General features: G+C 35.8%; 1 protein-coding gene across 2 annotated transcripts; it reads left to right on the top strand.

Annotated features, from left to right (window-relative positions):
• Positions 1-1,357: 1,357 nt before the first annotated feature.
• Positions 1,358-5,252, top strand: PNSL5 (cyclophilin 20-2). Of its 2 annotated transcripts, XM_012982001.2 has the most exons (7): positions 1,358-1,840; positions 1,975-2,175; positions 2,767-2,917; positions 3,003-3,091; positions 3,703-3,757; positions 3,851-3,936; positions 4,816-5,252. In XM_012982001.2, exons 1-7 carry the CDS (start codon positions 1,817-1,819, stop codon positions 4,966-4,968), a joined length of 759 nt encoding a protein of 252 aa, XP_012837455.2. In that variant the 5' UTR covers positions 1,358-1,816; the 3' UTR covers positions 4,969-5,252. The 2 variants fall into 2 exon arrangements, with proteins under 2 accessions (XP_012837455.2, XP_088681156.1); XM_088825030.1 differs by lacking the exon at positions 1,358-1,840 and having other exon boundaries at positions 1,933-2,175.
• Positions 5,253-16,661: the final 11,409 nt, after the last annotated feature.

Below are 16,661 nucleotides of genomic sequence, written 5' to 3'. Positions count from 1 at the left end.
ACTCCTGATCTGTCAGGATCGTATCAGGTTCAACACCATCTAACAACTCTCTCAAACAATTCAATGTCCACTCATAGGTGTCTGCATCTTCATGCGACATAAATGAAAAATAATCGTGAAATTGTTGCTAACTAGAGTAATCCCAATTATTTCCAAAATAGGCATTACATCCTACATGAAACAATTTTATACATTTAAACAATAAATTATAATACTACAATTAAAATTTAAACAATCATAGAAGCTTACTTACTTATTATTTTTCTATGTGCAGCCCATCATATAACATACGAGAAAAGCCGTAGCGTAGCGCTTCGGAGCATGCAAACATAACATTTGTCATTGTGTTACTCGTTTCACTATCGACGCGATGCCGATATCGATATCCACCTTGTTGAAAGTTATGCATCAGAAACTGAATAACAGTCATCCCCTCCATTTTCTTTGATTTAATCTTGGCCAACTTATTGTAAACATGCTTCATGGAGGTTTGTATCGTCGGATCATCCTTCCTCAATCTCTCCATGATTAACATGGGCTTCACGTGACAATTTCCCAATTATTTAATTCTCGCTTTATGTTAAGGAGTTATACAACTAGTCGTACCATGTCCATAAGGAAACAACGCCGGAGGATGAGAATGCTTGCATCGTTGACAGTCAACCGCCATAATTCATCAAACCTTGATTTTTTGCCAATTAATTTGAATGAACAACCACATTTTTTTGTTCGAGTGTTTCTAGCATCTTCCACATCGATATTCGTTTGAATGCCATGTCCGTTTTTTTCACACGTCAAATACTATGTATTCTTCCTTCAAGGCTGACAAATCAAACGGTGAGAATGACTAACTGCAGTTGCTTTCGCCCACTTGATTAATTCTTCTCTAGTATCGAACACAATATCAACTTGAAAGGAGTGAGTCATATTCGTGTCGCTCCAAAACAACGGGATCAAAATACAAGTCGTCTCCTTCTAGTTGCAGCTTAAAGAAAGATAAACTAGTTTGATACTTGCAAAAAAAAAGAGGCAATACTAGGAATTTCGTGCAAGACTACACAAAATGAGATGCTTGATTTCGTACATAAATATACGAAATAAACAATAAATGAGTTTCTCCTTTATTTCGTGTAGAAAAACATGAAATAATATATACCATTTCGTGGAGTCTTGCACAAAATAAGGGAGAAATTATTCATTTTATGTAGGAGAACACTAAATGAAATGCCAATTTCGGTGTCATCCTACACGATATGCATAAAAATCGTGGATTATCAGACGAAAACGCAATTTTTTACTTCATTATCGGGATCGATAGTAGCCATATTGATAATTGTTGTGTTCTAACTGATTATGTCGAAAAAGAAATCACAATCTAAAAAGATCTGTTTATTTGAAGGTTGAGAGAATTTGTAATTTGTAAAAAGTTAAAAGATTTCTGTATAGATAAATTATTTCGTACCATAACTTGAAAAAAATGCAATTTTTAATAGCAAAACCCTTGATTAATTTTGAAATTAAAATACGGTGGTAAATTGAGATTTTTTATCCACAGTTATTTATTTATTTACCAAATTTCTTGTTTGCCCTAAAATTAAATTTAATATTCGAAATTGAGAGGATTGATTTGTCATTATCAAAAGATCAAATACCCTTGCGGTCATTTGATATATCGTCATCTCCGCCACTCCCCTCAGCACTCAGCAGCATTGTAAACCCCCTCCCACTCTTAACACACATTATCCTCTCTTCTCCACACAACACACAGAAACCCCCTCTCTGTACACAGTGACCTAGAGAGAGAAAATCACCGGCAATGGCGGTTTCCTATGCATCTCTGGTAACTCCACCCACCCCAAACCCTAATTTTTTTTAATTGTGTTTCCATTTATTTCTCGTTACTAATCAGCTACGAATTCGCATTTCACTTTTTTACTTTCTCGTTGAATGTCTGCTTTCATTTCTCTCTTTCAGTCGAATATGAGCTCAATTTCAGCGCCACGCGCGAAAGCTGCGAGTCCTGTTTGTTCCTTCGCGCCTGTGAATCTTCGCAAATCTGCAATTTCTTCGTTTTCGTCGTCTAACTCTTTCTCTGGTGGTTCGTTCCGCCTGTCGTCTTCGCGTTTGGCGAGCAGAACGAGCTCTATCCCCTTTTCAGTTCGGGCCATGGCTGAGGTCTATCCCTTTAATTTTTATTTAATTCCTATATTTACCAGTTTTTTTTTTATCCTTTTTTTGTTTTCCCCTAATTTTACTGTTCAAATGTTTGGGATTTGGAATAAACGCTTACTTTCTGAACTTGTCGGTTCATGGATTAATTTTCATAGTTGTATATTTATATTAATGGTGTTTGTTTACTCTTTAGTAAAATCTGTTTTTAATATGGAGAAACTTGAAAATTAGAATTATTACTGCAAATATACGTATACTGTTGTATATATCAGTGACTATGCTCGGGTGCTGTTGTTAATTTGTTATTAGAGCTTTAATGCACTCTGTTTCAAGACTTTGAAGGATAAAGTTGCTGGGTGAATCCATGGATTTTTATCCATTTTAAGTACAAAACCTCCTTTTCGTATTTATTACTAGAAAGGAATTATTTATTTCAGTATTCACATGGTTTTTATAGACCGTGATAGGTAATGGAAAAATCATGTTTCATGAGCTCTTAAATCTTTTTACTTACCTTTATAACCTCCAATTTTCTCAGCCAACTTTAATTTAATTGGAGTTTTTTTTGAAACAAACGTTTTGTTCTTTACTCAGGAAGCTACATTGCAATCGAAAGTGACGAACAAAGTTTATTTTGATATAAGCATTGGAAACCCAGTGGGAAAGCTTGCTGGCAGAATTGTAATTGGATTGTATGGTGATGATGTGCCACAAACTGCAGAAAACTTCCGCGCTCTATGCACAGGTATATATACCAACTCTACACAGTCGACATTTTGCCATCCATTTACATTTTTTAACGTGATTTTCATGAATATTTGATTGAACAGGGGAGAAGGGATTCGGCTACAAAGGTTCCTCTTTCCACCGTGTTATTAAGGATTTCATGATTCAAGGAGGAGATTTCGACAAAGGAAATGTATGCTGTTAATTTTAGCAAAGCATTCGTATTCAATATTTTGGTTGGTTCATTACATGCATGATTGTCTGCTAATATTGCTGCTGATGTTTGCTATATATACTTTTGCAACTTCATGGTGAACACAAAATGGTTATCTTTATAAGAGCTTGCTCGTTCTGAATTGAGGTTATACAGCATGTAAATTATTCTCTAAAATTAGGTCCACGCTTGCCTCTTTTTGTTTGTTGAAAGATGTGTCCTGAAAAACATTGTTCATGGCTATATTCTTTTCCTTCTGACACTTCAATTTCTGAATTGAGTTTATACAGCATGTAAAAAATGTTACAAACACCTTTAATGTTATAACGATTGCAATATGATGACAAGCATTGCCAATTTGCTGTGTAAACTTTGAATGTCTTTTGTGCACTTGTCACAATTCTAGATTTCTAGCTTTGGAACTTTGTAAGGGAAAGGCCGGATTCAAATGAACTAACTCTGAATCCGATGTCTCCTCCCAGAGCATGTCACCATCATCAGTTGTCATTTTTGCCGTGCTTTCATATGAATCTTGTTGTTAAGTTTCTGGATTGTTCTATCATTAACTGCTTCATTATCTGTCTTCTCAGGGCACGGGTGGTAAAAGCATTTATGGTCGTACATTCAAAGATGAAAACTTCCAGCGTGAGTTTTTTCTTTTATTTTTGTCAATATGCTAACTGAATATTTTGTTAGTACTATTGTTGAATAATAAGAGAATACCTTCTCTATCTGTAGTGGTTCACACCGGACCTGGAATTGTTAGCATGGCAAATGCTGGCCCTAATACCAATGGAAGCCAATTTTTCATCTGTACCGTTAAGGTATGCAACAGTCTGAAGTTAATTTATTTAGAGCATTCAAAATTATAAGGAACATGTGCAGGAAATGTTAAGCATCTATGCTGCTGGTTCTTGTTCTCAAACCAAAAATCTAACCATTCTGTCAAAGCGTACACTGTTTCTGGTTTTACTTTAAAATGGAAGGTTCAAGCCTCTACTTTATCAGTAGAGAAAGAAGTAAACCAAACGCAATGTTCTTAAATCTTTCAATTTTTTTTTGAACAATTTAAGCACAATGAATTAAACTCTACTGAGAAAGCTTGAACTCTTTCCGATCCCTGTCAATTCTGAAAACTTGTTAAAATGAAATTGTGCTGAAGTTCAATGTCTTTTAGTGCCTCTAACAGAGAGTTCAAACTTTTTCCCCTTACTAGGCTGCAGTAGAAATAGTGCCAATTGTGAGCACTCCTTTTATTTGATATTCTGCTGAAGTTTTAATAAGAATGATTGTGTTTCTTTCTCTCCAATTCCCTTTTCTACCTTTTTTTTTAATATATATATTCGATCTTTCAAGAAGTCGTCCAAAATGTGTTAAATATCATCTAACTTTGTGAAGTCAAAGCTATGTGTAAATATTTTGTTGTTTTTCTTGAAGTTTTTATACTTTATTACGGTGTTATTCTGAGGTTTACCATGATCAAATGTGAGATTGTGCCATTAGAACATGGGAAACGACAAATAGAACTCCTTTGAGTTCTCTTTCTCTTCTCTATCCTAAACTAAATGATTGTTTGTAACTAAGCTTATCCAAAAGACACTAAAACACGTTGGTGGCAGAAAAAAAAAACTTGATTGCATAATCAAGATTGTTGGAGAGAAAAACTGGTTTTGAAATATTGTTTTAATGCTTATGAATTACAGACACCATGGCTGGACCAGAGGCACGTCGTTTTTGGACAAGTTTTGGAGGGATTGGATATTGTGAGGTTGATTGAGTCGCAAGAAACAGACAGAGGCGATCGCCCTAGAATGAGGGTTGTCATAAGCGATTGTGGTGAACTTCCGGTGGCTTAAGGTAGAGAGACAGAGAGAGTTACCACCATCATTGATTAGGTTTTTTGCCAAATTTAAATTTTTTAATGTTACTGCTCTGATATAGAGGGAGGAGCTATCTATTGATGAGGCTTGTCTAAGTTTTCTTGTATTTCTTCTGTATGTTGAGAGAGAGAGAAATCGACTATCTTTGTACTTCATTAATAATCGGACCATGTTTCAGGGTTCTGTTGATTTAGTGTTCAGTTCGAAAAATGAATAGTAATAATTAATAAAATCAAACCACGATGTGCGAACCTTTACTTAATAATGCACTGTAGAGGTGTGACTGGAAATGTTCGGTTTGATTTTAGGTCCACTTCTAAAATTCTGAGATACACCTATCACTTGCAATTCCAAAACTACCACTGCATTCAAACTCGGATACTAAAACAATTGAAAAACAAATCCCTGCATCCCGCCGGTTACCAAAACTTCCCAGAGATTCACGCCTATCCCACAAAAAATCACTATCCAAATCTTCCCAGAGCAGTCGCCGGCGTTCCGATACGACACCAACATAACGGAGTAGTCATCTTCCTCCACAACAACACACCCATCAACAACAATAGTTATGTTCAGACCATCACTGTAATCTCACGTTTTTTTTTTACACATACAATTATAGAATGACAAAGAAATCCGCTGCAAAACGTAAGAACTACGGCTTACATTCAGTGCAGTTTGTTTTCCCTTCGCCCGTACACCATAAACCCCCAACAAAATCGACTGTTTTGCAGCCGAAGATCAAAAAAGAACTACGACATAGAAACCCTAAACGCAGGTTTTTCGTTCTTTTAGACAATTTATTTTGCATAGCTATTGGGTTATTGACGTGTTAATGTTAATGTCGAAGTTTGATACTTGGTTGGTATTGTATAGTCACATAAAATTATTAAGATTCATCTGCGGTCCCAATTCTGGTGTAGTCAATCATAGTCCTATTCATGTCTGTTCGAGTCCAATCTGTTAGTAGTATAGTAAATTAAGGTTATTGAACACGTTTGTACATTCCGAATTATAATTGTAGTCGATTATATTCATACCGAACTTATTGGACTTAATACCTTGTTGTCACTTTTAGTCATATTGTTTTGTTGGAGTAGTTGTGTTTTGTATAATCAAGATCTTTATCATTCCCATAGACACACATGATTCAAAGGATTGTGGTGTATTTGTACTGTTTATTATTGTACTATTCATTACAAGGAACATATTCCGTCAACTGCCGCTGATTCCCAAAGACGCAAAGATCAGTGTCGATGACACAAGGAGGCTATTGTCGAATCACTTTTGCACTACAAAATTAAGTGATAATATTAAGAATATAATTATTGGGTGGAAAGATGCGTATATTCATTGAGTAGCAGACTAATATATAGGTAAAATAATGCCTTTACAATTGATCCCATTACAAGACTTTCTATAGATACAAAATCACGAGATATGTGGGATTTGATCTACCAAATTAATATTATTTACATCAATACTCCCCCTCAAGTTGGAGAGTAAGGATTACTGACTCCTAACTTGCATAGTAAGATTTGAAATTGTTGATGACCAAGCGCTTTAGTGAGGATATCAGCGGGTTGCTGAGACGATGGAAGATACGGCGTCGCAATTGAACCAGCAAGCAATTGTTTCCGAACATAGTGACAATCTACCTCAATGTGTTTGGTGCGCTCATGGAAGACTGGGTTCGAAGCAATGTGTAAAGCGGCTTGATTATCGCAAAAAAGACGCATGGGCTGTGTATGAAACACACCAAGAGAGGCCAAAAAAGATTTGAGCCAAGTAAGCTCACAAGTGGTCAGAGCCATAGCTCGATATTCTGCCTCAGCGGATGAACGGGCAACAGTTGGTTACTTCTTCGTTTTCCAAGATATGGGAGATGTCCCAAGCTGCACGTAGTACGCCGTGAGAGAGCGACGAGTCTTGGGGCAAGCGGCCCAATCAGCATCACAAAATGCGTATAACTGAAGAGAGCTATCGGACCTAAGGAGAAAGCCCTGCCCCGGAGAACCTTTCAAATAGCGGAGAACACGATATACAACATCTAAATGTTCTTGTCGAAGTTCTTGCAAAAACTGAGTCAGTATGTGTACGGCATAACAAATATCGGGGCGAGTGATAGAGAGATAGACAAGACGGCCAACTAAACAGCGATAATGATCCGGTTCGCGAATAATACGTCCTGTGGCGCTAGAGAGTTTGTGATTTTGCTCCATTGGTGTAATAGCCGGTTTTGCGCCTGTGAGACCCGCTTTTTTCAAAATATCAAGTGTATACTTTCGTTGGCATAAGAAAAGGCCAGAAGAATTCCGTGCTGCTTCAATGCCAAGGAAGTACTTTAGGGGTCCAAGGTCTTTGAGTTTAAAACAATCGTTCAGATAAGTTTTAAAGACCTTGCACGCGTGGGTATTGTTTCCTGCCACAATTATGTCATCCACATAGACAAGGAGTGAAAGAGAAATATTACCATTACGATAAGTAAATAATGTATGGTCAGCATGAGATTGAAGAAAACCGTAATGGCGAAGAGCGGCAACTAGCTTGGCGAACCAATTTCTAGGCGATTGGCGAAGTCCATATAGAGATTTTCGGAGATGGGAAACTTTATTCGGGTGAGACGAAGAGAAACCTGGTGAAAGACGCAAATAAACTTCCTCAAGTAGCTCACCATGGAGAAATGCATTATTTACATCGAGTTGATGGATCTCCCACCCTTTAATTACGGCTACAGCAAGAAACGTCCGTACACTTACGAGTTTAGCTATCGGAGCGAATGTCTCGTCATAATCAATACCCGCCACTTGAGTATCACCTCGAACCACTACTCGAGATTTGTACCGTTCGATTGATCCATCTGAATTATACTTGAGCTTGTAAACCCATTTACAACTAATGGGCTTTTTGCCGGGCGGAAGTTCTGAAATAACCCAAGTGCCATTACGCTCCAAAGCATCAATTTCGGTTTGCATTGCCTGACGCCAATTTGTATCCTGTACAACCTCTTTAAACGTACGAGGTTCAACTCCAGCAGAAACAGCAGCTACAAATACATATTTGATGTGAGAGTTTGAAAAATTGTGATAAGAAATATAATTAGCTAAAAGGAACCGCGTAACAGAGGACCTGACGGAAATGAGTGACAATGGGGGGTGTAATATACGAGTCGAGTGACAAACAAAATCCCGAAGATGCGGCGGTGGTTGGCGAGAGCGATGACCACGACCGAGAGGCTGCTTGGGATTTTGAACCAAAAGTATCGAGGTAGAGGTCTCGACAGACGGTTCTGGTGAGTTGGGCTCGACAGATGGTTCCGGTGAGTTGGGCTCGACAGATGGTTCCGGTTAGTTGGGCTCGACAGACGGTTCCGGTGAGATATCTACTGGGGCTACTGCTCCCCCTGACTCCATAAGTGGAGGGCTAGAAAGTTCATTTTCATAAGTTTCATAGTTCCAATCAGACGTATGGAACAACATAGATTTTTTCATAGACGATGCATATGGAAACACTTTTTCATCAAACTGAACATCCCTGGACACAAAGAGCCTGTGTGTTTCGAGATCCATGACCTTCCAACCATTTTGTCCATGGGGGTAACCCAAAAATACACATTTTCGACCACGAGGTGCAAACTTGTCTTTGCAGCGATCTTTATTATTTGCACAGCATAGACACCAAAACGTGCGAAGTGCAGAAGAAAGGGTGCTCTAGAAAATATTTTTTCTTGAGGCGTGAGGCCATGCAAAAGAGGAGTGGATGTCCGGTTTATCAAGTGGGCAGCAGTAAGGACACATTATCCCCAAAATTCGATGGGTAAAGATGCTTCAAATAACAAGGCACGAGCGATATTTAAAATATGTCGGTGTTTTCTCTCAACACGACAGCTTTGTTGTGGACTGCTCACGATACTAGTTTGGTGGATTATACCATGCTGAGCATAAAAATTAATCATAAAGTTTGAGGTAAATTCCATGCCATTATCGCTTCTAATGATTTTCACTACTTTATCAAATTGAGTTTTAGCAAATGCAAAAAAATGTCTCAAGAAAGAGCTAACTTCACTTTTCTCATGCATAAGATAAACCCAAACGGCACGACTAAAATCGTCCACAATAGTAAGAAGCTAAGTTGCACCTGAAAAAGTAGTTTTTCGATAGGGACCTCAAATATCACAATGTATTAAATCAGACAAGTTTGTAGCGCAACTACTACTGGTGGGAAAACTAGCCCGTGTTTGTTTTGCACGACAACAAATGTCACATAAAGACTGCTCCGTTGGGGGAATAATTTTATTACCATCAATTTTTAAATAAGACATTCGTTTGGAAGAGGGATGACCCAGCCGACGATGCCACAAGTCATAAGAGTCTGTTGCCCGAGCCACTGAAGCTGTTACTGTCGTCATTTGGTTGTAGTGGTACCCCCCCCCCCCCCCCCCCCCCCCCACGTGACTCACCCAATCCAATCAGTCTCCTCGTTGTGCGGTCCTGCGAAATACATAGACTATCCGTGAATACACAAAGCAATTAGCATCACGAATCAATTTGCTAACATACACCAAATTAACGGCCAAATTCGGTACATAGAGCACATGGTGGTGTACAAGCCCTGGTCGTAAGCTAATAGTTCCATCTTTGACGGCTGTAGTACTATCTCCATCGGGTAATTCGACAGGAGATGGAGGAATATCATGAACATTATGCATTAATGAAAGATTACCCGTCATATGGTGTGAAGCTCCACTATCGATAAGCCAACAAACATTAGACTAAATCTTACCGATAATCTTACCAGATAATTTGTCGACGGTTGAAGTGGGCTCTATTAGAGCAAGTAGGCGGTGCAACTGCTCCACGGATAAGCCAGACATAGTAGTCGTCGGCACGGAAGACTCGAACGTAGGGGCAGAATTTCCGTACTGGGCTGCAGCGGCAAAAACGGGGCTTGGTTGTTGATTTCGTGATGACTGAACACGCCCCCTTCCACACCCCCGACCGCGACTTGACATAGGAGTTATACCAAGTCTGGTCCAGCAACGCTCAAATATATGGCCTTGACGTTGACAAAAGGTGCAAAATGGTCGATCGGACTGAGTAATCGGAGATGGAGTTTGAGCCTGAGCAGCAAACCCAACGACTGGTCCTGTTTCCCGGGGTTGTAGGGCAGATCGATGACTTTCTTCTTGAGTAACCATAGAGTATACACAATCGAGATCCGGAAGGGGCTCGATATTGATAATTTGTGTACGCAGGGTATTGTATGGCTCATCCAAACCCTGAGAAACTGGTAAAATTTGAGATTGTTGAACCAAGTTAAGATAGGCGAACCATTTCCACATGAACAATTTTCTAACGGAGATAATACATCAAGATCGTCCCACATGCCCAATAATTGAGTATAGTATGACATAATTGACACTTCAGACTATTTTGTTAAGGTAAGATCAGACCAGACCTTGTAGATTTTATGGCCATTTTTAACCGAGTATCTAGTTTTCAAACACTCCCACAATATTTTGACATTTATAAGACGAGAAACATTAGCTGTAATAGGATCATCAAGGGAATTTGTGATCCATGAACATAACATAGAAGTAACTATTTCCCATGCTACAAATTTTGGGTCATCTTTGTCAGGTCTGGTAATGGAACTATTAATAAAATCGATTTTATTTTGCTATTTCAAAGCAAGAATAATAGCATGTTCTCAAGGTGCGTAATTTTCACCTTTCAATTTTATATAGGTTAGGACATAACCTGGACTAGACGAGGGATGAAGATAATAGGGCGAAGTTGGATCGATGATAGAAGACTTCGGAGCTGCATCTGATTTCTGATCATTGTCCTTAGTCATGGTAGACGAAGAAGAAACCCAACTCGAAAGGTCGATGGTAGTAGACGGAGTTAGGCCGAGACGGATGGTCGGCGGTAGCAACAAACGGAGTTAAGCCGAGACAGATGGTTGGCGGCAGCGGAAATATATTCTACAACCTAAGCTCTGGTGCCATATTAAGAATATAATTATTGGGTGGAAAGATGCGTATATTCATTGAGTAGCAGATTAATATATAGGCAAAATAATGCCTTTACAATTGATCCTATTACAAGACTTTCTATAGATACAAAATCACGAGATATGTGGGATTTGATCTACCAAATTAATATTATTTACATCAATAGATAACATGAGGGATCCATTATGTATTACATCTAGTTCTTCATTGTTTTTCTATTTTTTTTGAACATGTTGTAATTTCTATAAAACTCATATTGGTTGTTTGCGCCAAAACAATATTTTGTAGTTGTTTCATGACATATTGTATGATTGTTATGCACTAATGCTTTAAATTATGATGACTATTATGCAATGATGCTTTAAAATGTTCTTGTATACATATATTTGTACTATACATTTTATAAATGACAACAATCCGCAAGACCATTAACTGCACTTTATTACCATACTTTAATAAACAATACATAACCTATTTGTGCCGCAAGACAATTAAATTGTGATAAAACTTTGTTTGTCACAAACACTAAACAAAGATTGTCACGAACAAACTTTAATTTTTTTTTTGAATAGGACATGTATGACTGTTATATACACTATCGTACATGACTACATAACATATGACTATACATTACTGCATATAATTATACGTGACTATATATATACTTATCATTAGTTGTGATAATACAAACAAACATAAAGCATTATACTTATCTGCTAATAAACCAAACTGAAGATCATGTTCCACAATACTATTCTTGCAACTCAAAACCAAAAACAAAAAAATTCCAATCATGTTCCAAGATACACTGAACGCAACAAGTGCAAACTTAAAAATATACAATAGCAATTTATTCTCTCATACAAGCCTAGTGCATGTTTCCTTATTGTGATTGCCTATACGATTGCATGGACTGCATTTTATCTTCCTCTTGATCTTCTCACCCCTCAAAGGAATTCTTTTCACCTTCGGCCTACCACGCCGAATATGATAATTTGAAGCTCCAACTATAGGCAAATCAATATCAACCATAAGTATTTCAATAATGCTATACTATACACGACTACTTTGGTATTCCACATTAAAAATCATAAAACCCGTGAACAATAATACAACAGCCAACCAAAAATTCATGGAGAAGTGCAACTCTGCAACAAAACGCATCATACATACCTACTCATGCACCAAAAACAACAAACGCAACACACCACAATTCCATTATGATGCTGAAAGAATTTATGGTCCCGAATTCGTTTAATACAGAGGTGTTATATTAAGTGTTATGACACTTGTATAAACATGCAGCGAAAATATTAAAGCAATACTCAGATGTTAAAAATGTTCACAAGTAAATTTTTGAACTTGCCTTTAAATGACGTAAGAATTATATTAAAAACAGTATTACAAGAATACAAAGAGAAGAAGTACAAAAACTTATTCCTTATGAATGAATCACTAGCTTGATCATTCTTACAACCAAATCTAGAAACAAAAAGATAAATACTAAAAATTCTAGATTTCGAAGAATGTACTCGTGAGGAGTACATAAAGAACTTCTTTCATATGAATGAATCACTATCTTGATCATTCTTACAACCAAGTCTAGAAACATAAAAACTATATACTAATCAATCTAGACTACAAAGAATGTACTCATGAGGAGTACGTAAAGAATGTACTCATGAGGAGTACGTAAAACAGATTCTAAAAACACACTAAAAATCTAATGTATTCTTTTCAGCTCTCGATTTTTATTTCTTAGAATCCTTAACTTTCTTGAGTCTTGAAATTGGTATTTATAGACATTCCAAGCTTCCACTCCTCAGCCCATGATCTGCAAGAAAACCAACTACAAGAGCACTCAAGAAAATGGGTTAGTGGGTTAGTTTAGTAGTTAAAATAATATCCACAATTTAACCCACAAAGCACTACTTAGCCCACTAAGCCATATACTTAGCCCACTAAGCCATATACTTAACCCACTAAGCACTACTTTAGCCTATAACTAAAATTTAGTTTTAAAAATAAGAGAGTTAAAAAACAAATTGTGGAATTCCACATTCCACGTGATTCAGATGCTACTCCGGTATTTTTCAGTTAAAAATCGTAAAAATCATAAACAATACTAAACGCACAATCAAACACCATATAATTCAAAGGCGCATAAACAAAAGCAAATAGTATTGGAAATCAACCGCCGCACTTGAACATATGAAGTATAAAATATATCGAAAAAGAAGCTTCTGCAAATGTCTTGAACGCCGCACTTGAATAAACGAGCCAAAATCAAGAACCCTAATTTGTAAAAAAACAATAAGGATCGTAAAGTAAAGAAAAGAGAAAAACCGGGGATACACTACTGAGCGTACAAATTACGTGCAAATTGCGTGATTAGTTTTATCGAAACTCTAATTGACAATTTTTGATACGTTGTTCAATGGAAAATTATAGTGTGGGGATTTTTTTTTTCTATTTCATGACAATATTGTTTTTTTAGAATCTTAACTAAAAAAAGTTTACTTACAATGATCACTAGTTTTTTACTGGCCAATCCAAATACTTGGCACACGAGCCCATTCAAGGCTAGGCAACATAGCAGCTGAATTGGCACGAACTAGTGTTACGAGTTTTGAAGACATCAACCAGTAAAATACAAGATACGATTAAATAGAGTAAAATTAATTAAATAAAAAATGTCTACAATTTAAATTCTTACCACATTTTTTACCGGTGCTGCGCATACCACTATCGAGAAAATTGTGACAACCCATCCAACTATTGAGCTTCTAAATTGATAGTGGATTGGAAAATATGTAACGCTAACTACCGCAAATATCACAACAATTCCAAGGCCAATTATCTTCACAATTCTCATCTACAAAATATAATGAACATATATTAGTGTTTACAATATTTTATGGTATTTATAAAAACATTAAAAAAATTACGATATTACTTATCATAATATATAGGGTGCACAATAGTAGTACATAGATATGTAGAGTGTTTCTATTATCCACCCGCAAAGGTTTATGGATATTATCATTAGACCATTACGGTCTAATAATTCATAACATACCCAAAGAGCATAAGAGAAAAGTGCAACCACGTGGGGTTTAAATGTATGTTCTCCGGTTGAACTTTCTCTCCAGATCTTTTGAAATGTACATCTGCAAAAAAAAAAAAAAAAAAAAAAAAAAAAAAAAAAAAAAAAATATATATATATATATATATATATATATATATATATATATATATATATTTTTTTTTTGTTTTTAAAAAAATATAAAGTTGATATAAACGCTTAAGTAGGAGCTAGATAGACGATAAACGACACAATGTTCTCTAATTGGAAAAAACAAACATGTAAGCTAGTATCTCACCCGTGCATTGCACATATGTTGCACGAGGTTCACCTTTAGGATTAAAATATCATTCCACAAAACACGATCCTACAAAAAATAACAAAAACTATGATATAAAACAAATATAATTTAGGATATTCGAACATAAAAATAAATTCAATTAATAATCGTCTAATACAAATAATTAACATAATACATTCGACACGTCTTCCGCACCAAAATGCTCCAACTCACTGGGATAATTTCATGAATGAAAATATTTAACAAGAAAAAAATACTCGAATTAAACAAATCAAAACTCTATACGCAATAAGAAATAGTAGAAATGTAAACAAAACAACAATATCGTTTGTTTTAAATAATGAATTAAACCAAAATAAGTAGAAAATAAAAATATATCGAATAATGAAAGTTGTATATATAAAAAGACAATATATCTTTTGACCTAACTTGCACAACCATACCACCAAGGAATTTAAATTCTTCAACCGAAAACTCAATTATCAAAATTTTGTTCGATAAAAACTGGATTAGCCACCATAAGAAATGCTCTACTTTAAGAGTGACATGCATGTTTTGGACATGTATCATATGCAATAAGTAATATTTGACCGAAACAATGCTGATAGAAATGTTTAAGAAAATAAATTCATTTACAATAAATTGCCTAGATAATTTTTTTTTTTCGTGGAGTAAATAATAAATTCAATGTAAGTAAACTTCAATCTCACAGCAATGAACGAGCCAAAATCGAGAGCCCTAATCGAGAAAAAAAACAAGAAGGATCGTAAAGAAAAGAAAAGTGAAAAAGTGGGGATACACTACCAGATTTCCATGGAAACCGTCAATGAATGATCGTAACTTCCTTAACCATACCCATGGATGGTAAAACGGTCTAATCATGAAGCTTCAGGGGTATACCTAATTAAAATCAATTTAATTGTTGGTCTAAGTAACGAACCACCTCATATATATTTTTTGAAATAGAGGGTATCATATATTTTCCCAAGAAACAAATTACAATTACTTCCACTTTAACTCACCAAACACAAAAAAAAAATAAAAAAAAAAATAAAGAACATAAAAAGTTCCTTTCAATAATTTGGTAAAACAAAAGGTGTTATTCTTTATCATTTTTTATATTTTATTTTATCTTCCTTAGAACAAATTCCTACTTACACAAAAATACAAATCCAAAACAATCCTACGTTTTGTATGTGGAAGCCAATAAATTGAAAGAAACACGTGAAAAGTGCCATCCGATTTAGGCCTAGATCTTATAGTTGTGAAGATTCAACAATTGAAATACTATTCACATAACGTTTTGTACTAGTTTACAGTGTGATTTATTTTATTTGTAACTTTCCCAAAAAAATCACAAATCGCACGTAATTTCGTGTTATAATCTACTAAATGAAGTAAATAACAAATGCACGAAAGATATGTGTTTATCGGTATAGAGCAGAAGGACGAAATTGGGAAATTTCATGATTTCTTTAGTTTCGTGATGAAGAACACGAAATATTAGCTCTAATTTCGTAGTATTATACACGAAATGGAAGCTCAAGATTCGTACAATACTGTACGAAACCAAAAATTATTTTTTTATTTTATTTAACCAACGTATTTGTTAACAGTCAAATAAATACAATAAATTCACATAAATATTCTTAAACTCAAGTACTAATACAAATTGAACTAAAATTCTAATACAATACAAATACAAATTACAATAAAAGAACATTTTGTAAGTTACCGACTAGACTTTAATTGTCCGTACACGAGTAGTCGGGGTTTGAACATTGTTAGTAATTGTCTCAGGTTTTTAGCTCTATTATGTACCCATACCGGATGGATAGATGGTAGATGACTATTTGCGACCAAATTAGTAAGCATGAAATGATTGTTGTGCAATGTCATAACAATCATACATGATAAATGACCTTCCAAAAATAGGAAGGTAATTTATACTCCACACTTGGGTCAAAAGTACCACGAATGCACTGTATTTGGATAAAATGTCCAATGCATTTCCATCCAATAAGCTTGTGGACAAGGACTTGAGGGCCATTCGCACTTGCGTATCACCTCAACGTATCCAGTGTTGCCAAACATCGACATGTACACATCAACATGCTCGTATAACTCAATAAACAACTCATCTATCACTTGAGCCATCTTTCTTGATTCCCGTACACGGCTTGAACAACACACCGAGACCCACAATTTCCATCCATAATCACGTTGACATAATCTTGAATAATATGAACCATAAATTTGGGCTCGAA

Source organism: Erythranthe guttata, chromosome 11 (assembly GCF_056151865.1).
Source record: "Erythranthe guttata isolate IM_541 chromosome 11, IM_541, whole genome shotgun sequence".
In the NCBI taxonomy this organism is placed as follows: Eukaryota; Viridiplantae; Streptophyta; class Magnoliopsida; order Lamiales; family Phrymaceae; genus Erythranthe; species Erythranthe guttata.
This window is presented reverse-complemented; position numbering and strand designations above follow the sequence as displayed.